The 26,052-nt window shown below is 48.0% G+C and overlaps 3 protein-coding genes across 3 annotated transcripts; 1 reads left to right on the top strand and 2 right to left on the bottom strand.

Annotated features, from left to right (window-relative positions):
• Nucleotides 1-652: 652 nt before the first annotated feature.
• PtA15_5A671 (uncharacterized protein) lies at nucleotides 653-1,732 on the bottom strand (the record flags this gene model as incomplete). The annotated part of the gene is made up of 3 exons (XM_053169457.1): nucleotides 653-912; nucleotides 986-1,025; nucleotides 1,115-1,732. The coding sequence occupies 3 exons, from the start codon at nucleotides 1,730-1,732 to the stop codon at nucleotides 653-655; spliced, it is 918 nt and encodes a 305-aa protein (XP_053020652.1).
• A 5,927-nt stretch (nucleotides 1,733-7,659) lies between these two features.
• Nucleotides 7,660-8,458, top strand: PtA15_5A670 (uncharacterized protein; the record flags this gene model as incomplete). The annotated part of the gene is made up of 5 exons (XM_053169456.1): nucleotides 7,660-7,807; nucleotides 7,889-7,957; nucleotides 8,076-8,204; nucleotides 8,274-8,351; nucleotides 8,430-8,458. 5 exons carry the CDS (start codon nucleotides 7,660-7,662, stop codon nucleotides 8,456-8,458), a joined length of 453 nt encoding a protein of 150 aa, XP_053020651.1.
• Nucleotides 8,459-12,416: 3,958 nt separating this feature from the next.
• PtA15_5A669 (uncharacterized protein) lies at nucleotides 12,417-24,700 on the bottom strand (the record flags this gene model as incomplete). Its single annotated transcript, XM_053169454.1, has 7 exons — nucleotides 12,417-12,641; nucleotides 12,716-12,936; nucleotides 13,020-13,108; nucleotides 13,195-13,337; nucleotides 13,415-13,603; nucleotides 13,704-13,823; nucleotides 24,698-24,700. The coding sequence occupies 7 exons, from the start codon at nucleotides 24,698-24,700 to the stop codon at nucleotides 12,417-12,419; spliced, it is 990 nt and encodes a 329-aa protein (XP_053020650.1).
• Between the last annotated feature and the right edge of the window lie 1,352 nt (nucleotides 24,701-26,052).

The following is a 26,052-nucleotide window of genomic DNA, read 5'->3' as shown; positions in this document are numbered from 1 at the left end:
AAAAGAATATTCATTATGCATCCTCTCGACTGCGGAATTGAGTCGAGAAGACATTAACAGAACTCCTGCCGAAAGAATCGGCCGGAGAAGAAACGTACACCCGGGGAGTCCATCCACGGGGAAATCACGCGGAATCCACGAGGACTCCACGTGGTAGCCGCGCGCGAGGTCGGACCAGCGGCTTTCGGTCCAGGGAATCACGGGTTCACCACCGGGAGGATCACCCGTGGATTCCACGGCAGATTTCGGCACTGCGTGGAATCCCCGTGGATTCTCTGTGATCACGACGTGGAGGTCGGGCCCACGGGTGGGCCACGGGTCCTTCAACCGTGGACTGCCCGTGGATTCGCCGTGATACCCACGGGCGGGTCGGGCCCACGAGATGTGGTTTGGTTAGGTAACCCGGGGGGAGGGGGGCGGAGCGGATCAAAAACGCGGGTAATATTGCAGAATGTGGTACCACCAGGGTACCACACGCTGCATTGCATATCATTGTAAAAACATAAAAAAAAGGGATTTATAGATAAAAAAAAACAAATCACAAAGAGAAGCAAGAAATAAAAGAAAATTGAGAGAAATGAGAGAAAAGTGAGTTTTCAAGAGCTAAACGGTTTTCAAATCCGATATCACGAGTTTCAAGGTATTGGCGAGTTTACTCCTTGATCTGAAAGAGTGCAATTGCAAGAAAGATGAGATCGGAGTGAATTTTGGGTGGATGTATCAGCGGATGGAGACGCGGACGTCCATGGTCAGGCTTCCCGGGGTGGGCGCGGCGGAGACACGGGCCCTGTGTTTGGCCGGCAACGGCTCGAGGATGTCGACGGCGACACTGAACCGGGTCTGGGCGTTGGTGATCTCCCAGATCAGTTGGTGGGCGTGGTACCATATCGACGAGATTTGCTGGACGAGCTCCTGCATAACCAATGCCGAAATTCAGGGACGCTTTCTGGGACAAACAGCGAGGGAGAGGGAGGAGGGGACGTACTCTGACTCTTCCCTGGACTTTTTTGCCGTCGAAGTAGTTCCTAACCCGAGGTTGAGATAAGCTGATCAAGCGGATCTCCGCCTGTTCAAAGAACTCATTCAAGCTAATCAATAACGGCGATGGTGATACAGGTAGAGTCTGCGGTGAGGGCATCGAAGAGCTTGCGCCGGAAGGATGTGGGTCATCATGCTGCTGATGACTTGGGTTGGACGTCCGATGAAGATCTAAGGGAGCTTCTTTGACAGAAGCCGATGGATTGGCCGACTTTGATCGCAAAAGCTCATTGGTGTTTTGACCTGGATCATTCTGGTTTGCCTGGTTGGACGTACCGGCTGGAAACACTAAGCGACGGGGGGACGCGAAGGGCAGGCGGAGATTTTTTGGAGAGCCTGAGAGGGAGCCGGATAGGCGGGATGGAGATGCCGAAGATAACCGCGGAAGGGCACAGATCGAAGATAGTCTGGGGAGTACCGGCTCGAGGGAAGTTCTGGGAAAGCTTCCGGCTCTTGAGATAGACTCAGCAGATGTGCTTAGAAGAGATGGCCCGGAATTGGAAGGGCCAGGTAGAACCAATGCCGGCTTTGGAGCAGGATTTTCCTCAAAACTCATGTTGATCAGGTCGTCGTTTTCTTGGATGTTCTGCAGGCTGGGTACGGATAAAGAGGACCGGTTAGGCGGAGGACCGAAAGACGGGCGGCTGGTAGCAGGTTCATGGAAGTTGATCAACGCCGGATCAGCCTTTTCCATGTCTGAGCTATCTTGGGGCTGCAAGAACTCCGAGATTCTGCTCCGAGCTTTCTACGGCGCCGGTTCCGAATCTTCCGAGTACATCGACGGCCCTGGGTCCTCTTGGTCACGGGCATTGTCAAGTTAGCGTGAGACATCACCCCAGTCGCATGTGGGGTTGATGGTGTGAAGGTGAGCCTCCAGGGGCCCTGAGGAAGTCAGAGGGCGGCATGGCGGGGCCGGGGATCAAGTTGTCGCTTCCCTTGGGAGCCGTTGAGTGTCCTCAAAACGCACACGAGCCAGCCGATATCACTGAAATAGCCCTAACACCCGCAATGCAAGGGCATCCGTGGGTTCCTCGTCGTTGAGAACGACAAGGAACTCACGGGGACAGTTTCCACCGGGATCCCAGAGGCAGCCGTGGAATCCTCGTCATTTTCCCCATTGGAATGACAAGGAAATCCCGGGCAGGTGGAGACGACGGGAAAGCCCGTCGTCTCCACGTATTTTCCACGGGAGGGTGGAGACGACAGGGGGAGCAGTGAAATCCATGTGGATTTCACAGAGCCAGTGATCCCGTCGTCTCCACAAACGGGCGGGCCAGGAAGCACCCCCACCGTGTAGCTATGTTCAAAAACCCGTTCTCAGGCCAAGAGAACGGGTTTGCTATTCTTGAACTAAACAAAACTCGCATAGAACGTTCTATTGGAAACGGCCGGAGGGGAGTAGTAAAGAAGTAAACCACTGCTTCTCCCCCGGCTGAAGATGGACAACCAAAAAAAGACACAAAGAGTAGAACTCTTCCTCGGACCAAGGAAGAGTTCCACTCGTAATTGAACAAAATAAACAGGAGTGATGCGAGTAACAGAACACTTGATCACTCCTGTCAGAAATAGTCTTTCCCGCGGCCGAGAAGCCGCAAGGAATTTGCAAAACAAAAAGTGACCCCACTGGTCGCGGCAAGAATATATAAAGGGAGGCTTTTGAGCGAGTAAAAGCCTCCCCAGATTCATACCAACCACCTTGTCGTCATACCAGCCCCGCCTTAGTCTACCCGACCAGTTTGCCTGTCTGTTATTGTTCCTATCTTGGTTTGTTGAGTCGTTTGCCGTCCTTTTTGCGGAACCTCTTCACAAGTAAGTCTGCTGTTTCCTTTTCTTTACTGGGATTTTATCCCAAATCCACCTCCTGGGAACGTTTTCAACGTTCTAAATACCCCCTTAACTGGGCCCCAGACGTCACAGGCTATTAAAAACCTCTGCGCACCCGTGCGCAGACCCTGTAAGACTTTTGGAGGGCACTTAAACACCCCAGGCGCTCCTGGCCCCTCCGTTAAACCCCTTTTTGGGTTCATTACAAATAACTTTGAAGTTATTTGGTACTTTCTACCGCGCTTTTGCCGCGCGCACCACCACACCGCTGCGCAGTTACCGGTGTAGCTAGAGGAGTACAAGTACTCTTGGCATCACCGCGCCTGACAAATGTAATGATCTTCATCTCCTAAAAACTTCTTTTCAGCTCCTGCGCTTCGCGCAGGAGCAGATGAAGATCTGTATAAAAAAAAAAAAAAAAAAAAAAAAAAAAAAAAAAACAAATGTAATGATTTGGGATTGATCATTTGGGGAGGGAAAACCCACTGCCGGGATACTTCTCCATTAGCAAGCTCTGGCGCATTGGCCAAATTGGCCCAGAACTGGCTTGACTCAACGTAAGTCCAGAGCATTCTATTCTTTTCCACTTGAAGGACTTGGATGCTATTTTTTTTTCTGCGTGTAGCTGCAGGTCATCCACCACACCACCACGTTCAAGCTTTTCTTCCAAAAGCCAGGGAGGAGGCTTACAACATGATACAACCGGGCAAGAAATCTTTTGAGGCCTTGGTCTCTGCTGGATCAATGAACCATAAGGAGTTTTGAACCCTTGTTGCCGCTGAGTGCAACAAGGTTCACGATGGCATGTTTTTGTTTGAGCTGGGCAAGAGTGATTGTTTGTTGGCATCCATTGACTAAATGTGTGCAACGGATACTGGAGAGTCATTGGAATTGATAGCGCGCTCCACCAAGACAGCTTACTCAACCGGTGTACATCACCCAACTTCCTATTTTCAGAACTTCTAATTCTTGCAAAACACTGCAGAAATTAACAGCTCAGACAATCTTGTCCAAGCAGCTTTCAAACAGACACTGTTTGACAAGTTCTGGGTCCGGTTTTTTGAACTTGTCAGACAAGGGCTGTCTGACAACTGCTTGGAAAATATTGTCCAATTGGATAGCTCATGCAGTGACAATGCAAGCTTGATCAACTAAGTGCTGCCAAGGCCATCCTCATGGGCTTCAATGCCATCCTGACCACCTTGAGTCCAAATATGGAGAAGCTGGCAGTGGTCCTGAAGAAGTGCTTCTCCCCAAAAGGTGATGTGGTCAATCACCAATATCCAAAGCACAATATCTATGGATAACAGTGCCCCTGCAAGATATTTATTAAAATGGATAATAGCCAAATCATAACAGACAGGCAGAGACCAAAAAACTTGTAGGAGTTACAGGCTGCTGATTAAGTTGGGCTTGAGTGATGTCAAAAACATGATCATCAGGAAAACTTAACATCTAGAGAGATGAACATAATAACCACAGTACTTTTACCAATTTGGTGCTGTCAGTAATTCTGTAACAACTCAAACAAAATCCCACTTGGGGTTGTCCGAGCGGGTCAATATTTGTGAGGCTTGCAATTCTTGCTTGATCGCTGCAAATCCAAGGTCAATGAGGTTCAGTTCTGGCCAACATGTTGACAGATACACCCGTTGAACTCCCGCGGCATCACATCTTGAACTCAATCACCTCAATGGCAGGAAGCCTTGTCGCATACAAGGACGGAGTTGACGTTGGTGTAGCGGTTCATTTGAGGGAGCTGAAGATCTGTAGAATTTCAGTGGACACCCTGGTGACACTGAAAACAGCGCAACTCATCAAGTCAAATTCCAAAAAAAAGCTTGAATATTTGGCGAGCACTGTGAGATTCACCAGTCAATTAATTGAAATCACTGGCAGGAGGCTGAGCCGGGTTGCGTTCTGATCAACAAGGAATTCCTCCAAGGGAGTGCCTTGTGGCGACTTGGGAAGTGATCAGAGCAGATCCTTGTTGCAGAAGGCACTTTCATCTGTACAGCCAACAAATAAAGAACCGTCAGCTTTGGGAGCAAAAAAGTGAGAGGGTGGATATACACACCTGTAAAAACCAAGAACTCAGCTGGATAGAGCTCCATCCGCTCCACAAAGGCATATTTGGCAACCAGAAATTTCCAAATGTTTTTTCTATGGATTTTGACAAATGTATGACAAGGTTCCGGTGAATGGCTACTGAGCAGGCCTTTGGTTGAGTTGTACAGCCTCCCAAAAATTTCCAGAAACAAGCTGGGTCCAAGTCGTACAAGCTTGATCATAAAAGCAGAATCTTCTGTGAAGAGTTCTGCCGGTCGGCCACGGTTCTTGCAAGTACCCGGGTCCTTGATCACACATCAAGCTTCCTCGTAAAGGCTGAGTGATCGAGCAAAAAACTGCTGCGGAATTGAAGATCCAAGAAGCTGTTGAATATCTGGAAACGACAGGCCCTCGAGGGCCATTCAAACGGAATGAATGTTGGTGTCCAGAGCGTAGGACTGGAAACCCATTGTTTGATCCGTATTGGTGTGCATTGTTGAGAAAAGCAACCTACCTAAGGCTGCAGGAATGGTTGTTGGGGTGGGAGGCTTGCCAATGCTCAATCACAGCAAGGCATGTGATATCATGAATTGCTTCTGTGGGTGGCAAAAACCAAAGGCAAAAAAGGCTGCTGTGCAGAATAACCACATAACTCTAAGTCATTGAATATCTCATTTGTCCAAGCATTCATCAAAACACAATACAATGTTGTGCACCATTAAACCACTAGTGCATCTTGACGCCTTCGAGCCGTCATATCTGATTGGCGCTTTGAAGCTGTCAATTTTCAATTCAGAGAAGACGTCTTTGTCTGCAAGACGACTTGAAAGGTGTCCCTCAGTTGACTCACAAGAGAAGCATTGCCCCCCAGGCGGATTCAAATCCGCATTGGAGAAGACTGGTTTACATAACTCTGAGGCGTCTGGAAGACGGCTCGGCCAGACATAGCAGAAGGGGCAATCAATCAATCCAGCATTTATTTGATTGTTAATTTCCAGCTCATTGTCTGCATGCTTGGCCAGAGCTTTTTCTTCTTCTTTTTTTGTCCTTTGGTATGGTGTCTGTGTAGTATGATCAATGCCCCCTTGACCCCCGCAGATGGTTCATTAACACGACACAGTTTTGGCGGGTGCCAAATGCGGCCCTCGGTACGCATTGAAAACCGGGGGCGCCCTGCAATCAGCCCACGTCAGGCCATTGACACCCAACTTGGGATGCATATACAGAGGGCGTATATGAGCATTCACATTTGTTTGCTGGGTTTTTGGGTTGAACATGCCCAGGTTTGTGGTCAGGTTAGCTGACTGAGGTTGCCTTCAAGTGGGCAAACGCATTTGTTTGGTCAGTTTCTGGCTCTTAGAGTGTCAGCTGGCAAGCAAAACACAGTTACCCCTTAACTTGCCAACTTAATGTTTTACTACATCAACTGCAACTGTCACATGTTTCAGATTCATTTCACCCTTTCATTCACATTTCACACTCTTTGAATTTATTATTGACATAGCTTATATATGCTTGTATCTAGTCAACCTCAAGAAGCTGCATATATAAGTTGTACTCCTTGGATTCTATTGTTCCCCAGACTTTCAGAAGAGACAAAAATAATAAATATATTTTACTCATTCCTCTTTATTTGAAGACACATCAACAAATCACTACTTCAAATAGCCAGTTCCCCTCATATCAACAAATCACTGTCTGGAAACTAAAGCCTGACTGTCTCAAAACTTATCATTGGCTGGGTGTAAACTCTTTGGATCAGATTCAACCCCATCTACGACTCGGAGCTGCCGGATTATTCCAGTAAACTTCCATCGAGTGGATTCCCATCTTCCCCTGAGTAACCCACCACTGACATAGAGCATTCGCGTTTGTTCGCGAAATTCTTGGTTCAAGTAAGCCCGGTTTTGTGGGCAGGTTAGCTGACCGAGGCTATTTCGGGTGGGCAAACACATTTGTTGGGTTGGGTCAGCTTCAGCCTCAAGCCGCCCTAACCTGAGGCTAGATTTCAGGTTAAGGCTTGCTCAATTTAGCTGACTTTGGCCTGAAATCAAACCTGAGGCTTGTTGACCCGGGGTCAGCCTGGACCGATGCGATTGCTGGTTGAGTGAAGTTGCCCAAAATCGTGAACTTGACCCCACAAATGCGAATGAATGGTTGACCCGACGCCCTAGGACCCCTAACTTAACTAAGTCCCTCTCTATGTGGAGGGGGGACGCCGTCCCGCAGGGACCCTCTGAAGGAGGGTCCCTGCGGCCTCCTTCGGAGGTCGCTTCGCTCCCCCGAGGAGGGAAATTAGCTAAGTTGGTAGGACCCATATCGCCGGGCGAAACAGCTTTCTTCAATTCGCCCCGCTGACACTGTGTACTGTGTTAATTCGCGGATAATCCCGGGTTGGGGACCGGGAATACATAGTCCGCCCTCCGCTTGCCTCGGCTGCCTATCTTCCTCTCGCTGAGGCAGAGACCGAGATGCAGTTATGCAGGAGGGCTACGAAAGTGCGACTCATGTGCTTACTGGAGCTTATTGGGGATAGTGATACCGAGTTAATGGAGACCGAAACGGAAGTGAAGACCGAGACTGCATGGCCGAGGTATGGCAACGGATCTCTTCCTCACTTACTTGCCTTGGGAAGTTGGGTGGTTATAAAATCCATCGCACCCCACCTTTCAGTAAAAAAAATAATGCTGTCAAAGTCCCAGTACAATAACATCATCAATTCATAGCTCACGGGCACAATCAGCAACAATGTCTTTCATTAATCTTTTTCACAGACCACACGTCACCCTACTTACCATAGCTGCCATTGTCAATATTTGTGCATCAGTGGCTGTTGCACCGCGGTACAGGACATGTGATGGATCCTTTTACCCCGGCAGCGATCCTTCTGAATCGAGTAAGCATTACGAGCACGCTTATGAGATTGGTTGTATATCAAAGCCTCTAACTTTTCAAGTAACTTTCTCACTATCCGAAGTTTGCAACAGCGGCGGCACGGATTATCCATGCGCGACTGATTCCTGCGGAGAGTATAGTCTAGCATCCTGTGAGCTTTCATTCTTTTTTTTTTTTTGCATGGTCTCAGTCTGCGTCAGTGAATTGAAGGAAGTTGAATGGTATGGGTTTTTCTCGGCTCGTGCGGTATTGGTTTCGTTTGATATCAGGGCAACAATTCACCTTTCAAGATTGCCTGTTCTACCTCAACAATGACAAAACCCAACCAATAACCACCAACCGAAGAGATGTTATACATCCATTAGAGTATCGCGTTGGGGCTGACGGGACTTATGTTGGTGAGTCTTCCTGATGATTGATTTGATGTCTTTTGACGCAGCTGCTGAAGATTTCAACACTGGTTATAGATGCCCAAGATAGGGATGACAGGATTTGGTACAGATGTCCATTCTCAATTGATAACAGTTTCAATTCCCGACGGGCAAGTAAGTACTTCTCATAAAAAGTCTAAAAAATCAATCAGAAACTCACAAACTAATGCCCCTTGTTGATTAAATCATTAGCATGTAGCAACTGCGCCACCTTGACATGACCATATCTCATCACAATACTGCAAGTTGAGATATTTTTATTGGGAAATAAAACCCTCAACATTGTTTCAGCACAGTTACATCAAATTCCAATTGATTTCCGTATCTGCCAGCAAAATCAACTTCACCACCCTTGTTTCTACAAATGCAGACATTAAGACCATTCTTTTTCCTCCTCACAATTTTGTACCACTCATACACATGATTGTCTCTCTACTGAAATAAGATCAATGATTTTAACTACTTGCTATCTACTAGATTCCTGACTCATCAAGTATTCACTCTGTTTTTCTCTGTTGCCTATGAGTTGGTATGTGGTGCTGGATGGCCGGTGTTTCTTAACCGGTGGGCCACAGTGAGTGAAACAACTAGACTATATACATGCACAATATAGGCTGAGTTGTGGGTGTATAGATTAGAATCATAATGAATAGTGAAATGCTAATACACTATCTCAACACATGGCACCAGATTTGGTTACTTGCGGGTGACATACTTGCCAGCAAAAACTCCCCTGGAGCAACATTAAAGTGATACTTTGGTTGCCTTAAATCATTTCCCGGGTATCCTTAGGGCCTGATTTTCACCTGTTTATATTTTTGCGCTATTTCAAAAACAAGTTTGGAAAACACTTTTCCCAAAATCACGTACCACAAGACACACCTAGTTCTTGCCTCACCTCACCACACCTTGGCTCACCTCACCTCACCAACCAACCACCTGTATCACAAAGAATATTGAAGAACTTTGGTATGTCATTGGCAGCGTTGGAATAATTCCTTTTGATCTCTGCAGCAGCAACAGCAGCTACAATCATTGCTTTGGATTATTATTACAGCGATGGGCCCCTTACTATCGTGATGGCAGAAAGGCTCAATATGTCCGATTCTTGTTGGAGGTAGCATAACAATGGCCCCTTGTCTTCATCAGGCAACGGTGGATCCGCTGCGCTGCGTGGAGCGCAGCAATTTTTTTGCGTTGCTGCGCTACGCGCTACGCGTAGCGGCCACATCAATGCGCCACGCGCTTTTTGATTTTCCCGGGAAAAAAAATCAAAAAAACAGCGCGCTAAAGGAGCGATCACGTACCGGTCAGCACCGCTTTTCTCTATGCCATGTGGGGCCAAAAAAACAAGAAAAATGTTTTAAAACACATAAACACACGTGTAGAACAGAAAACTGTTCCGCTATCCGCTAATTTAGCGGGTAGCAAAGCAAATTTTTGCTTTTGCTAATGGCCCTGGGAGGGTAGCGGACAATCTCTGCGCGTAGCGAGTAGCGCAGCGGTGTTCTTGCTGTGCTATTCTGCAACTTTCCATCTACCATGCAAGCTTTTCTTGAAATCTATTTCTCATTATTTTCTTGTTCTTCATGGCTTTTGTCGTATTACAAACATCACAGTCTGGATTTCCCCTCCACCAATCCAGAAATGGTTTCAGCTACAAATGAGGATGATTCTTTGCACAGGGTAGAGATTCTTAATGAAAAAATAAGAATGATAATGATGTGGACAAATGGAAAAGAAAAGGATGTTTTTTGTTTCATAGAGAGATTTTGAAGGACTTGATGGCCCAAGCAAACGCAATGATCAGCGTGAGATATAGGAGTAAGAGGAGGAACGCAGGAGTCGGATGGAGGTACATGGAGTGTACAGAGAGGCAACACTGGGAAGTTAGGCTATCCAGTTCGCTCGGATTTCATTTAGTTATCCAGTCCTAAGTGGTGTGAACAACAACATAAATAGACTCTGTGGGTGTCACAAGAAAGCTTAAATATTCCTCAACATGATGGGACCTAATATCTTCCAAGAAATTCATGTTTTTGATTTTGAAATATCACTTTTGTCATCAAAAATCAGTTATCTAGCCTAAGTTACCCAGATAACTAATTTTTAGTCACAAAAATGATATTTCAACATGAAAAATAGCAGTTTCTTGGAAAAACTTAGGGCTCATCTTGTTAAGCAAAATTCAAGCTTTCTTTTGACACCCACAGATTCTATTCATGTTGTTTTTCACACCACATAGGACTGGATAACTAAATGACATCCAAGCCACCTGGATAGCGTAACTTCCCAGTGTTGAGAGAGGTTGATGGCTCCGGTGAGAACATTAGCCTATCCACGCGGTCCCACAACCCGTCCCCAAGAAAAAGGAGTCAATACAGGATATTTGTCAAGACTCGGGCTCAGTACCGGTGTCCAGGAAACGCAAGGAACCAAACCCTAACCCCGCAAGGGGGATCGGTGAGTCCGTGTGACCCTCAGGCGCATGCATATGCATGCTGCTCCCAGGCAGAAGGATTAAGCTAACACTAATCCTCTGCTCCAAACTATAGCCACGTCAGCAATCAACAAAGAGCCCAAGCAATACAAGCAAATTCAGACACCATCAAGGTAAGAGTATTGCTATATCGTCCCAGCTAGGTCAAGCGATGCTGATTGGATAAATCCATTCTCTTTAGCACGCTTGCATTCAACGCCATCCCAGACCGTACCGGTCCCAGCCTCAGCAATAGGATAACCACCCTGACATCAGGCGGTAAGTCCATCACTGCAGAGCCTTCCAGCGACTCCAAAGCTGACTGTTCTATCCACTGAGGAAACAACAGACGTCAGCTCTGGTAGTTTAGCCAGCCAAATAGGCCAGTGTTAAGCGCAGTGCCATTCGACCTAATGTAAGGACATCACCTGTCTTAAGCTTTCTCTAAGGAAAGTCATAGCGCTGACCATAAACCTCAGTTGCCTAAAGCAGACATTCTTGTCTTCATCACTCACAAGTGACAGCAGCTGCACCGCAGCCTCAATCCATTTTCTCCAGTCCATTCGCATACCAGAGCCGGCCTGAACCGCTCTTGGGTACTTTTGTTTTCTTCTTATTTCTTCTCAGTCTCTGTACATGCCAGAGCTATTTGTCTAACTTAAGAAATCAAAACACTCTTAGTTCTGTGATTTCTCTCAGATTTACAGTCTCAATTGCGGAACCAACCGGTCTCAATCCTCACAAATTAAGAGTGGATTCAAATGGCCGGAACGCGTCAAAATCCCGCGGGCTCATCTTCTACGGCCTTGTCTACCCCTGCAGCAAGCGACAATAGGGACATCTTCAAGTGCCCTACATTCACCGGCAATAACTTCCCCATCTGGCAACGTAAAGTCAAAACTTATCTTGCTGTGAAGAGCCTGCTCAAATGCGTTGAGCAACCTCTGCCGGCGAATGCCTCCAAAGAAACCAAGCTTGAATACGTTAGAGCCACGGCAATTCTTAGCGGACACATTGACGATCACATCTACAACCACATCATCACCAATCAAAACATCCAAGATGCATTTACCATTTGGAAGGAGGTGAAGGGCAAGTACACTTCAACGTCAGTTCTGGCAATTTCCCACGCATGGCAAAAGTGGGAGGACATTCAATATAAGGACAACATCACCAAATACATCTCCCAACTTGAGGCAATGCTAGCCGAATTTGGCGCTATGGGTCTGGATGTTCCAGACACCATCCTGAGCTGCACCATAATTGCGCATATCACCAGGAAGAGGCCCTCTCTGATGGAAACTCTTATCAGCAACGCCAAACAGCTCGCTCAACCAAAGCTAATCATCGCCAAACTCCGCGACATTGCTCATCACGATGCAGTTTCAGCCACAATGCACAGAGAAGAGCACTTGGAAACTAGCTCATCAACGGCCCTTGCTACTCAGGCCTCTAAACAATCTGGCGGAAACAATAATCAACGTAAAAGGCGCTTTAATCCGCATCCATGCTCAAATAAACAGCACAATCCTCTGGCTACCTCGCATACAGAGGAGAACTGTTGGACGCTGCACCCCGGACTGTACAAGAGGGCCAAAACTGCTCAAGCGCTAACCGGACTGGTCACCACAACCGTGCAAGAACCCTCATCCTCTGCAAGCATTGTGCGCCCCACATTTGGCTACCTAACCGGATTTCTCTCAATATTCAGGTTTCCGAGGGGAAGAGAGAAAGGGACGCACGAAGAGGAAGATGGCCAGACTGTTCCGGTTGATGATCTCGAAGGTCAACGGGATGTTTGTTGGCTCTTCTATAGACGCAGGCGGCTTGGATGAGTGGGGCAGGAGGACTTCGTGGACAAGCGCATGGCCGGTGATCCAGGAGAGATTAGTGGCGGCGATCCAGAAACAGTAGGTAGGATTAGCCTGCATGAAGGGCGCGTCGAAGAGCGTCAGTGAGCTGAAAGAGCTGTCAGGGGGAGAGAGAAGAGCGCGCGTACGAGTCTTCGTGAGGGGGCAGAGACGAAGGCGTCGCAGAGGAAGAACAACATCCACCAGATAATCGTCCAGCTCGAGTAGACCACCAACGCTTTCCCCGGCTGGCGGATGAGCAGCTTGCGCGAGGCCGTCTGGCGCCGAAGCAGCCGGGCGAGGAAGTCCGGCGACGGCGGGAGCACGTAAGTCCCTGCCGAGAGGCCCAGCACGTAGATCACCATGTATCCTGTATTCTCCCACCACCATCATCCGCGTCAGTCTTTACGCGGCCTTTTGGGCTGGGAGATTGAGGGCTGATGCCGAGCTCACCCGGCATGCTTGCCAGCCCTTCCCGGTTCGCCGAGATAAACGTCGTCCGCGGCGTCGACGACATCACGTACTCTTGAACTCCGGCTTGACTAAGAAGGCATTGGTGGACTGAATGCCAAAAAAAACGACGGAAGTCAGTCTACCAACGAGGTTAGGTAGGAGTCGGGTGGAGTACCTATGGCGATCAGGACGCCGATCAAGGCTAGGTTGGCCCGCGAGGCCTCGAAGAGCCGCCGTGCTATGTAATACGCCCGTCAGGGGGAGGATGGACAGGGTGAAGAAGAAGTTCCAATGGACGCCGTATTCGCACACATGTTCCTACGAACCACAAACCCTTCAATAAGCCACACGAAGCAAGAGAGAGAGAGAGAGATAAGGGGAAGGGGAGGACAGACTGGATAATCGACGCCCTTGACGAAGACGATCCTGATGAGCCCCAGGAGACAGAGCGGGACGGTCTTGCGCGTGCTTTGCCACAGCTCGATCAACAGCGGTTGCGGGGCGAGGACGGAGAGGCGTTTGAGGATCGGCAGGGCGGAGATGATGCCTAGAGAAAAGACGAAGGAGCCGACGCCGGCGTCCATCTACGGGAGTCCCTGCACAAACAACAGCCGATCGCCCGTCAACAGGCTTCCCTGCGGGGAATTCAGGAGGCGTTCCATGTATCGAGGAAACGAGACTGACGAGGGAGATCCCCCATGACTCGGTCTTGGCGAACTTGCGGGGGAAGATGGTGAAGTCGACGGCGAGGATGGAGAGGGCGGTGAGGAGGATGAGCTGGGCGCGATAGACGGTGAGGAAGGGCTGGTAGAAGCGGAGGGGGGGGAGGAGGGATGGGCCGGGGGAGGATGGAGGTTGGGCGTCGGGGAAGCCGGAGAGGCGTATCTGTACCCTATGCTACTTTTCTTTCTCTACAATTTGGTCTACTCAGATTTTTCCTATCACAATCTGTTGACCTTTTCAAAAGATCAAAAATGCACAAGTCTTCCAAATGAGGCTCCACGTGTTTGGGACTCCAGGGGCTGTTTTTCTGGCTACAAGATAGATAAGTGGCTCAAATTCCTTGCAAGAACAGAATCTACAACTCTGTGTATATATATTAGTTGGGATTTGTAGTGTAGCAGATCCTTTCTGCTCCTGCTTGTTGTAGTCTGTTACGTAATATGCCATTACGTTACACACTACAGTGTCATGGTAAGTCATACTGTCATGACTTACAATAGACATGGGACTTTCCCATGTTTCCTCAACTAGACAGCTGTTCTCTATTACATACATACTACATAATAGCATGTATATATAGAGCTTGTGTTTTCTCATTTGTTGTATTTTCCTCATTCCATTCTCTCTGTTCATTCCTCTCAAAATACATAGTCACATTGTCAGGCTCTATTAGGTTATGAGCATTCATTCTCGCATTTTTACAGTTACAAAGTTTTGAAAGAGTCTTACAATAAATTTTTTTCCGAAATCGTCATCTGACGTCTATCTGTGTTATTGTGTCGTGTTGTGTTGTGTCTACAGTTGTGTAGTAGTGTGAATATCCCTCTAAGCAAGGGTGGGCTAGGGTTCCAATCCGGACCCCAAAGATCCGGTGCTACCCGACCGGATACCGGGTCGAGTCGGGTCACGGGATGGCTCCCAAGATACCGGGTATCCGGTTGGGTATCTGTAAAGGAGAGGGGCAGAGGAGATCTTCAATCCTCTGCTCCGAGTAGCTTTTCCCTGCCCTGAAATGTGGCAGGGAAATATCTCAAAGAGGACTTGTTTTATATTGCGAGTAAGGAGGGGGGGATCGGAACAACAAGAAAGATAAAAAAAACTGAGATGTTGGTAATTTGATGTTATTGACATCAATGATTGCCTCAGCAAGCCAGTCTTTGAGACAGATGAGGGACTCAAGGGTTTCAACTTTCATCCAATTTCTTGTATAGTCTTGAACGTATTGACCGGCCGAGAATGCCCTTTCTGTTGCAGCACTGGACGCCGGTACTGCAAGGTGAGTTCGAGCCATACTTGCGAGTGTTGGGAACTCTTTGGAGTGTGTCTTCCAAAAGGTTAGAGGATCACAAGACTCCTCTTCGCATTCGGAGCTCAGATAGCAATTGATCTCCTCATCAAGCAAGGAAACCTTTTGCTTCTTTTTTTTGAAAAGGCTAGACTTGATGGTGTTTTTGGGGGCTGGTTCGGGTGGTTTGTCGGTTGTGCGATCTTTGTTGTAGCGGTTATTGACAAATTTCTTGGCTTCACTTCAAAAGTTGTCAAGAATGGATTGCCTGCTGCAATTGATTATCTCAAGGATTTCAGGAGTAAAGATGTTGGTTTTGATCCGTGGGTCAAGCAATGTAGAACAAAGATAAACGGGTTTCTTTATTGCAGAATCGAAGTATTCCTTCAGCTTGTTGAGCATAGCATCTGCAGCAGGAATCAGTCGCCTAGTGCCGTATTTTTTGGAAGCCTATAAATATGTAAATGGTTAATGAGTGAGTTAATTTAACTGATAGACTCTGAGGTGAGATTGATGGGAGTTGTACCTCTGTAAGTTTCTGCATTAAGCAAATATATACCGGTGCGGCAAGGACCAAAGTCGGAGTTTTTTTGGGCGAGATCGTGTCTGTTGCTTCTTCAAGAGGCTCCAAGAAGTTGCAGAGCAGTTTAACTTGATCCCACTCGTCTGGAGTAACATCATACTTCTCACTCAAGTTGTGCATTTCACAGAATTCTGTAATACAAGCTCGAAGTGTGTGTGCCCTCCTGAGCATGTAGAATGTCGAATTCCATTGGGTTGTAACGTCATCGACCATTGAAAGCTTTTTACCCATGAAGCGGACAGTGATATCTGAGAATGACACTGCTTTTTGAGTCGAGCGCTTCAAGAAGGTGGCAAGGCCGCTTATTCAAGAGACAACCGTTTTGACTTCTATCTCAGCTGGTTAATTGTGTAAGATGCTCGATAGTCCCGCAGGAATTGCTGCTGGTGGTGGCGGCGGTTCAGAGAGTGATTTAATTCCAGCTTGCGCTGCAAGATTGATCACGTGTGCCATACAGCCAAGCAGGCGAGTTTCTTTCTGGAACGACGGAGCGTGACTTGAGACATAGGAGCCCATTGTGCCATTGTTTGCCGCGTTGTCAGCCGTGATGCAGAATATCTTGTCCCTAATTCCGAAAGAGTCCAGTACCTCAACTAAATGTTTTCCTAGATTGATTCCAGCGTGACTTCCCTCAACAATCCGAGCAGCTAGAACTATGGACTTGAGAGAGAATTTCTTATCAATCCAGTGTGCCGTCACTCCTAGTATTGATTGGTTGCTAGGCAAAGTCCAGGTGTCGCAGGTTAGGCTTATTTGGGACTGGATTCCACGCAGCTGTTTGCGGAGGACTTGTTGTCCCTGTTGAAATGCACCGCGAATGAAACCAGCCAAGGTGTTGGCTGCACAAATTAGATCGGTTGTTTGCGGGTTGCAGAGTCGAAGGAGCTCGCGAAATTCTTCATCCTCAACAACAACATAAGGTATATTGCAGTTGATGAAAAAGCGAGCGACAGTAGCGGTTAAGGATTCACGGTTGAGTTTCTTGGGCAATTTCCCTTTAGTTAGGAATCTGGTGATTGCGCCAGTATCTGATTTGCCCTCCGTTATCCTATGGCAGCGGTCCAAGTGGTTGATCCCCGTTGGTCGACGGCAAGCCTTTTGAGACATAGATTTTTTCCTCCGGGAGTCTTGTTGACCTGGCAAATGTTGAAAGACTTGTCATCAACCTTTGTTGTCTTGAAATACTGCCAAACCCAACTTTTCTTGCCAGAAGTTTTGGGTTCAGCACCATCCTGACGCGTCGACTGTTTGTTTTCGGAGTCTGAATCGATGTCAATTGGTTCTTGGTCTTCTGCAGCGCGTTTAGGGGCCATTTCTGGGTGGTGGCAGTGATCAGAAAGCCCAGATTCCCACCATGACACGTCAGAGCCTCAGTAGCGTTATTTTTGGCCATACCCGGCGGGTACTCGGCGTCAGAGCCAGATACGCCGGGTACAGATCTCAGGAAGGCAATACCCGGACCCTGGGCACCGGATCAGAACCCTAGGGTGGGCCGTTACATTACCCGTAATTGGGAACGTAACTGTAACGTAACTTTTAAAGTTACGTTACCCAGTAGTTACAGATACCTTGATTTTAGTTACGATATTTGCCGCAGAAAAAGGGCTGTTTATTTTCTAGTTACGTTACCCAGAAGCTTTCAACAAAATGGGTTACGTTACAGTTTTGCCCAAATTTGGGTAACTTTGCTGTAACTTTCCAAGAGAAATGACTACTTGTGGGTTTTTTTGTTCATTATGAGTACGTATTGGGCTCAAGTTGATGTAAAACAGCCACTGATGCCAGTTTCTGCCCAGGGTGTCAGGTCAAAATAGGTGCACAGTGAGGATTGAACCCACAACCTGCATGTTGCAAAACATACAAGTGGCAAGCACTAACCATTATGCTAAATTCATTATTCAAATGAACCATTTTTTGAGAATATTGAACAAAAAATGTCCACCCCAAAAAAGTTACGTTATCCAAAACCTCCAAAACTCAAAAATAAAAAAAGTTACTTTACGTTACGTTACTCAAAAAAAAAATGTTACGTTACCCAAATGGCTAATTTGGATAACTAAAAAAAAGTTACGGTATCCAATTAGCCCTCCGTAACGTACCGTAACGTAACTGCCCACCCTTGCTCTAAGTGTTGTGTTTAAACCGTAATCTTACTATCCAGCTTTCCATATTCTCTACCATCCTCTATCAAATTTTTTTCAAATCTCCACCAAATCCCTTTGCCATGGCCCCAGTAAACCAATCTCCAAGTTCTATCGCTACTCGATCCTCCAATGCAGCAGCAGCAGCTTCCAGCAGCAATGCGGCCGGCAAACAAGTAGCGCGTAGCCTGCCTCCCACGTCGGACGACAAGATTGATACGGTTAGGGCCCCACGGGAAGAACCTCGCCAACCTGGTCCCAGGATCAACATTCTGGAAGACGATGCACCTCTCCCTCCAGATTTCACGTACGCATTGGACCCCAGGAACAAAGATCAAATCATCAAGCATGCGCATCGCCTTTTTCCGGAACCAAAGAAACTGGTTCCATTGGGTTCCAATTTTCGTACCTGGCTCACCAAAATGGAGGAACTCGCCAATTTTGCATTGGACTACCGGAACTTTTATTTTGAAGATTTTTCTCAACACCCAGTCGACCATATTGCTTGCGTTATCTTTCGCATTGCCCTGTCCGATGAGATCAAAGAAGACATCAATCATCGAGACTCCTGCTACTCTATCATGATCTCCATCCGGCGTCGTTTTACTACGTTTAGTCGTGCAGCACAAATTAATCGATGGCGGGCGCTTAAATCCATTGAATGCGACCAGGGAGTTCCTGCCACAACCGTTGCGTCTACATACCGCCGGCGCTTATTGGACCTTAAAGAATCTGGTGCATCTTTAACACAGGATTCAATCTTTGGGTTAATGCTCCAAGACTCGATTGTTCAAGGTTCACCCTTACAACAAGAATTTGATTATCGCGTCAATCAAGAACTTGCTGCACGACATCAAATACCGCTGCTTTTTATGGAGATGGTCGACTTGTTAAACAATTGCCAGGAGAAAGTCAGGGGACGTGAAGCGGTGCATTGAGGTTCTGTAACCCCATCTACTTTTGCGGCGGAGACGAATCCTGCGCAGACTTGAAACAACTCGGTTGAAAGTCATCCCAACAACGTCTACACTCTTGCGAGTCGACCAGCAAAATACAAACAACCAACGACTCAGCCGCGCAACTGTTTTTGCTGTGGTTCTGGTGGACATCTAATTGGGTCCTGCCCTGTTTCTCCCGACGCCGTGCCAAAGAATATACCTGCAAATCAACAGGCCAGAAATCAAGTTCAAACGCCCCACTACCAGGCATATTATCCGATCCTCGCTCTGCCAATGCCCGGTTATGGTTTTCCACAGTTCTATCAGCCTATGCCAGCAAATGGCAATGTTCCTCGAGCAGCTAATGTAGGTCGACCGGCGGAAAATTACCGACCCGTTTATCCTCAAGGTTCTCAGCCTAGACCGGCTGCTCATGAGTCGTCAGCCAAAATTCCCCAAGACACGTCCCAGTTGGCAAACCTTCAACCATTGCCACAAATGTTCGCAGTGCCTCATGATGCTCCTCAGATGTTCATGTTACAGCCTGCCCCTCAAATGTTCACCGTGCCTCAAGACCACCCTCCAATGTTCAACATGCAACCCGCGCCAGAAGTGAACGCAATGGACTGCAACATTGGCCCTACTCAACCCTTGTTTGGAGATTTGTCCTTTGCGGCTGCTTCTCCCGCCCCTCACGCGGCCTCTCCCGCTATTTTTGATAACAGAGCTACCCATCACCTTACTGGTGACAGGTTAGCACTCAACAATTTTGTGTTGCTGAGCAAGCCTGTCCCCCTTCGTGTAGCCACTAATGGCCCACCACGTTTCATTACAGCCAAAGGGACGCTGACTTTTCTGGGAACATCTTCAACCCCTACACTGATTAATGACATGCTGTATTGCCCTCATGCGGCGCACACGCTCATTTCACCTGCGGCATTACAGTTGGCTGGATTTTCTCTCTCTTTTCATGCTGATTCTTTCTTCATCTCTCATGGACGGCATTTTTGGACACGCTCGACCCTCAACCCGGTCTCCAGGAAATGGGAACTTCCACCCCCTGTACACTCTTTTGTTTCCTCTCTTCCGTATCCTTCTGTGTCCGCTTCTCCTGTTGTCCGCTTGTCCACCTCTCCTACACCATGTCCAAGCACTGTTGTTACTCCTCATATCCCTGTCGTTCCTTCTGTTGTGACATCTCCCGCTTTGCTACACAATTCTCCTGAACCTCAGCCTGTTTCAAACGTTGATGTATCCGCTGCAATCGTAAAAAAAGATTACGTTCCTTTTGAATACTCCGTCCCGGTCGCAACTTCTTGACCTTTTGAGTTGCCACATCTAACTGCCGATGAGACGCTACTTCTTCATGTTCATTGGCGCTTTGGACACGCTAGTCTTAGAACCATACAAAGAATGATGGCACTTGGCATGGCATTGGGCCTTCCGAAATCCCTTCCTCAAGGGGAAATTCAATGGCCCTCTTGTATGATATCAAAAAGTGTCAACCGGAACACTTTGACCTCTGACCGCCGTGATTTCCAGCCTATGGATGCCTGGAATGTGGATCTAGTGGGGCCTTTTGAGCTTCCCGCACTTGGAGGAGGTTTATATGTATTGAGTAAACGTGATATCGGTTCTGGATACACGGAGGTAAAAGTACTCGTAAAGAAAAGCAAAGCCTGTAACGTACTTCAAGACACCATTTTACAACTGGAACGGCGCACTGGGCGTTGTTTGAAAATTCTACGTTCCGACAACGGCAGAGAATTTAACAGCAAGATTCTTGGAGATTTTCTAACCGCAAAAGGTGTCACTACTGAACAATCTGTTGCATACCACCACTACCAGAATGGAACTATTGAACGTTTCAACCATACCCTCCAAGATATGGGTTGTACTATTCTCTTGGACAGTACTCTTCCAAAAGAATTTTGGGGCCTGGCCTTTGTCTGGGCTTGCTACACACTCAATTGTAGCCCTAACGCAGCAAGTGGCGATATGTCACCTTTTGAGAAACTCTTTGGCAGCAAACCAAACATTGACTGACTACGCCCGTTTGGATCATTGGCTTTTGTTCACGTGCCAGCTGAGAAACGTCGAAAGCTGGATGATCGAGCCTTGAGAGGTTATGCTGTTTTCTATCTCCCTGACTCGAAGGGTTGGGGGTTTTGGATCCCTGATCTTGGGTCTTACGTTCATTCTGCCGTCGCTACTTTTCCAACTTTTCCAAGCTCTATTTCCTCATCTCTCTCATTCTCCTTTGCCGATTCCCTTGTATTACAATTAGGCAGTTTTGAGGATGAAGAATTAGTCCAATCTCAGGACGCACTTGTAGATATTGTCAGTAACTTTATTCCCAAAATACTGGATGCGTTGGTCCCATCAACTTATAAGCAAGCAACGAAGGATGTTGACAGAAAGAAATGGCTAGAAGCCATCAACAAGGAGTTAGCTAATTTACGCCGCCTAGGAGTCTGGTCTATTTGACCGGTACCAAAGGGTACCAAGGTCCTTCGTGCCAAATGGGTCTTCGCGAGGAAATTGTCCGCCGCCGGAGTTGTGATTTGCTTCAAAGCCCGTTATGTGGCGAAAGGATTTGCTCAAATTGAGGGGGAACATTTCAATGGTACTTTTGCTCCTACGGCTACATTTGTATCCATGCAATTGGTATTGTCTATAGCGGCTATGAACGGATGGCTGGTTCATACTTTTGATTTCGTTGCAGCCTACCTCAACTCTCCTATAGACGAAGAAGTCTGGGTTGCTGCCCCGGAAGGGCTGGATGTTGAGGCCGGCCATGCCTGTTTACTGCATAAGGCACTCTACGGAACTTGTCAGGCGGCGCGATGCTGGTGGCAACACCTATCAACTACTCTTGACCGTCTCGGGTACAAAAGCTCACAGTTTGACAGCAGCGTTTATGTACTCCGCAAACGTGAGGGTCCATCTGTTATCTGGATACATGTGGATGATGGTATTGTCACGGGTTCCTCTACTCAAATTCTACGGGACCTGGAGTCGGCTCTTTCGGATTGTTTGGAAATAAAGTGGTCTTCTTTGCTATCAGACATTGTTGGTCTTCACGTGACTCGTGATTGTAGTGGTTTTCCTCTGCATCAGCCTAAACTTGTTTCAAAACTTCTGACGCTTCACTGGGATGGCGCCAGTCATGCTAAAACGCCCCTTCTGGTAGGTAATTTGCCACTATCCTGCAGCGACAGTCCCGGATTGGACGCGTCCAAGTATCTGTCAATTCTTGGTTTCTTAAGCTATCTATCTGCGGGATCTTGTCCAGATATTACATTTGGAGTCAATTTCCTGTCCCGCTTTTCCAAGTGTCCTAGTACAGAACACTGGAAATGTCTTCACCACTTGGTGAATTACGTTGCGGCAACAAGAGATCAGCAGCTGATGCTCAAGCCAGATCCCTCTTGCCCTTGACTTGTGTGTTTCGCGGATGCCAACTGGGGGGGAGAATTTTCCCGCTCCAACTACGGGATCCTTGTTTTATTTCATGGGTGCCCCATTCACTGGGTAGCCCGTCGACTAGCTACCATTGCGTCGTCTACAGCACATGCCGAATACATGGCTCTGGGTCACGGTACGAAACAACTCCTATGGATTCGGAACCTGTTAACCAATATGACCGGTTCTGAAACCACCGGCCATTTATTTTGCGACAATCAGGCGGCTGTCAAAATTTGTTTGGATGAAGCATCTAACAAACGAACTCGCCACACGGATTGTGAATTCTACATCACGAATCAGGCGCTTTTTAGGAAACAGGTTACTCTTACGTGGGTGGATACGAAGAACCAGTTTGCAGATTTATTCACAAAAAATTTGCCAGCAGTCACCCATCAATACCAGGTACGAGTGGCTCTTGGAGCGGTCTTGTTGAGTGGGGGGGTGTTGTAGTCTGTTACGTAATATGCCATTACGTTACACACTACAGTGTCATGGTAAGTCATACTGTCATGACTTACCATAGACATGGGACTTTCCCATGTTTCATCAACTAGACAGCTGTTCTCTCAACTTTGGATAACATCTCAATGACCATCTCCAATATCATCCTGCTAGGATTGCAGGCTTCTCCCTCAACATTTTCACTTTTTATATGTGTTGTTTGCTACAATCTCACCGATGAAAATAATAAAGTACTGAAAATGTTATTATGTACGTGAGCCAGCCAAAAAAGCGAAAAAAACAAATTGGGTCCGCAGGTGCGAAAAAAAAAAATGGGCCGCAGCAAAACTGGTGTGAAAAAAATGGGTCCCAGCAGCTTGGCTGCAGCCAGGCAAGTGAGAATATCCGGTGGACATTGACACTCAGGGCCATAAAGTCCAAACTCATATCCGCTGGATGGTTTTGTCGCATCCGCTGGATGGTTCGATGCCATAGGATACCATCCAGTGGATGGTTCTCTCACATCCGCTGGCTGGATGGTTCTCTCACATCCGCTGGCTGGATGGTATTGTCACATCCGCTGGATGGCTTGATAACATCCAGCAGATGGGTTTGTCATATCCACTTGATGGGTTTGTTACATCCGCTGGATGCCTCAATACCATCCAGCGGATGTGACGCTCTGAAATGTTAAGGATCCGTCCAGCAGACTAGTGTCCGCTAGACGCTTCCTGCCCCGCAAGTTCTGGACGGCAGAAAACATGTCCAAGTCCACATCCGATAAACATCGGACATGTCCCGTGGTGTACATACTACATAATAGCATGTATATATAGAGCTTGTGTTTTCTCATTTGTTGTATTTTCCTCATTCCATTCTCTCTGTTCATTCCTCTCGAAATACATAGTCACATTTTTTTTTTTTTTTTTTTAAAGTGAAATTTGGCCGATGGCATTGCCCACTATGAATCTAAGTAACATCTCTGTGACACACACGAAGCAATAAATCTAACACAACTACATACATGCTAGTGTTATGGGAAGCTGAGAAAAGAGACTGAACACGATTTGGAGGTAATGAGGAAAAAGAAACTGAGGGGTAGAAAAAAGGAAAGAAAAAAGAAAAAAAAAACAAGTCAAGGATTGTGTGAACATTAACATCATGCAAAATGTTCAGGAAAGCGGTTCGAATCTTGAATGAATCTTGATAAAGCCTTCTCCGCCTTGCAATCGCCGAGAACCAAATCGAGTCGGGCTGCCCTAAAGCGGACTCGGGAAAATAGTCACATTGTCAGGCTCTATTACTGCTTAAACCAAGACATAACTCATAAGCCTCTCCTGCGGGGAGCGCTCCGGGCGGGGTCCCCCGGACACTCCGCCCGAGAGGCTTTGTTAAGCTAGGGGCTTTTGAGTCGGGCAAAGTAGCCATAAGAGCATCCTTACCGGTTGAGCTATGTTGGTGTGAGTTTTGACTCGCAGCTGTTGCAAACTAACTTAGCGACAGCGATTCAGCCGTATCGGTTTGGCTTGCGCGGGGTGAAGCTGAGTGGTGGGCGCGGGAAATGGCAGTTAGCTTCGAGCTAACCGTCACTAAATGTAGTGACGGTTAGCTGAAATTGAAGCTTCTCACTAATTTAGCTTGGGCTTAGCTACACCCGGTGTGGTTGAGATTGGTGGCTAAACTAGCTAATTTCGAGCTAAACTAGTCACCGGTAAGGATGCTCTAAATAGGCTGGGATGATGAAGACGAGAGCCATGCGAGATTCTGGGCCCGTGCAAACGATTGTGGGAACGATGGTAGTGTGCTGAATATTCCGCACATGTTGGCGTGCCCGAAATGGATGGGTTTGTGGGTTGGCCAAGTGAGCGAAAAGTAGCACCGGGTGGGTGAGAGCGACCAGATGTATTTGGACAAGTTGCCGCTTGCCCTGAGGTTCATTGAGATTCCTCAAGTGCACATGTGGCGTGGAGGTTGTCCCCAAAACAACCCTAACCTGCTGTGTCAAAACACAAGATGGACTAAGTACAAGCATTTCTATAAGCATACTGATCCGGCGCTATCGGATCCCTTGTCCGGGGAGACTCACCAAGCACTGTTACCATCGGCTCCACCGGGATCCTTCAGAGAGCCGTGGATTTCTCGTCAGTTTCCCCATCGGAATGACGAGGAGATCCCTCTTGGGTGGAGACGACCGGGTATCCCGGCGTGTCCACCCATTTCCCATGTCATGGTGATATCGACAGGGGGCAAGGTGAATTCCGCGTGGGTTTGACCATGACTGGGTCTATCCACAAACCCGCTCGCCAGGAAGTACCCCCGGCGTGTAGGGTTGAGAATTGGGCGTTGGTTACCATCAACGGATCATCCGCCATTGCATCCTCGAAGAAGACTGGAAGAAGGCGATCGACGGGCTCAACCGCCAGGCCGACCTCGAGCTCTACTACAAATTCACACCTGTGCTTGTGAGTCATGACGCCCGCGCGGCCACCGCCGCCTTCATGTGCCAACCCAAGCTGGATGTCAAGCGGCTCATCCCAGCACTGACCCCTCCGCGACGATCGGTCAAGAGAGGCTCGGACGAGAACGAGGAGACCGTGATCGAGTGCCTGAAATTTGTGATCTCCAGGCTCAACAACTCCGATGCGCCCGTCCACAATGCACTGCTTACCCTCTATGCCACCCAACAACAGGCGGACGAAGGATCGCTGCTTCGGTTCCTAGCCAGTACGCCGGACAACCCGGTGACGGGCAAGCCGTACTACGACCTAGACTACGCGCTGCGGATCTGTAAGGTAAACAACAAGCTGCAGGCGTGTGGGCTGATCTACAGCAAGATGCAGGGCCTCTATGAGAGCAGTGTTGACCTGGCCCTGTGCACGGGCGACCTGGAGCTGGCGAAGATCAATAATGCGGAGAAGGCCGAGGATGACCGGCTGTTACGCAAAAAGCTGTGGCTGAAGATCGCGGCGTATGTGGTCGAGGACCAGAAAGACATCAAGACGGCGATGGCCTTCCTCGAGGCCACCGATCTTCTACAGATCGAGGACATCCTCCCGTTCTTTCCCGACTTTGTGGTGATCGACGCGTTCGAGGAGCCGATCTGCAAGGCGCTGGAGAGCTATTCGGCGCGGATCGCTCGGCTGAAAATGGACATGGAGGAGTCCCATCAAACGACTCTGCTCATCCAGAACGACCTTGCCCAGCTCTCCCAGCGCTTCCTCGTCATCAACCAGGCCGACTCGTGTTGCTCGTGTGGGCAGCCCCTCCTGAGTCGACAGTTCTACCTGTTCCGCTGCCAGCACTCGCTCCATGCCAAGGAAACCATGGCCCAGATGCCGCCCTACCAACTCCGACGTCTGCTAGCCCTACAGACCAAGCTAGGCCAGCATCTCCACGCCTCCTCGGTTGCCGCCAGTCAACCGACGGGACGCTCGCTGCTGCCCGCAGGTATCCT

The sequence above is a fragment of the Puccinia triticina genome, chromosome 5A (genome assembly GCF_026914185.1).
Source record: "Puccinia triticina chromosome 5A, complete sequence".
Taxonomy (NCBI): Eukaryota; Fungi; Basidiomycota; class Pucciniomycetes; order Pucciniales; family Pucciniaceae; genus Puccinia; species Puccinia triticina.
The sequence above is the reverse complement of the archived record's forward strand: the minus strand, read 5'-3'. Positions and strand labels throughout refer to the sequence as shown.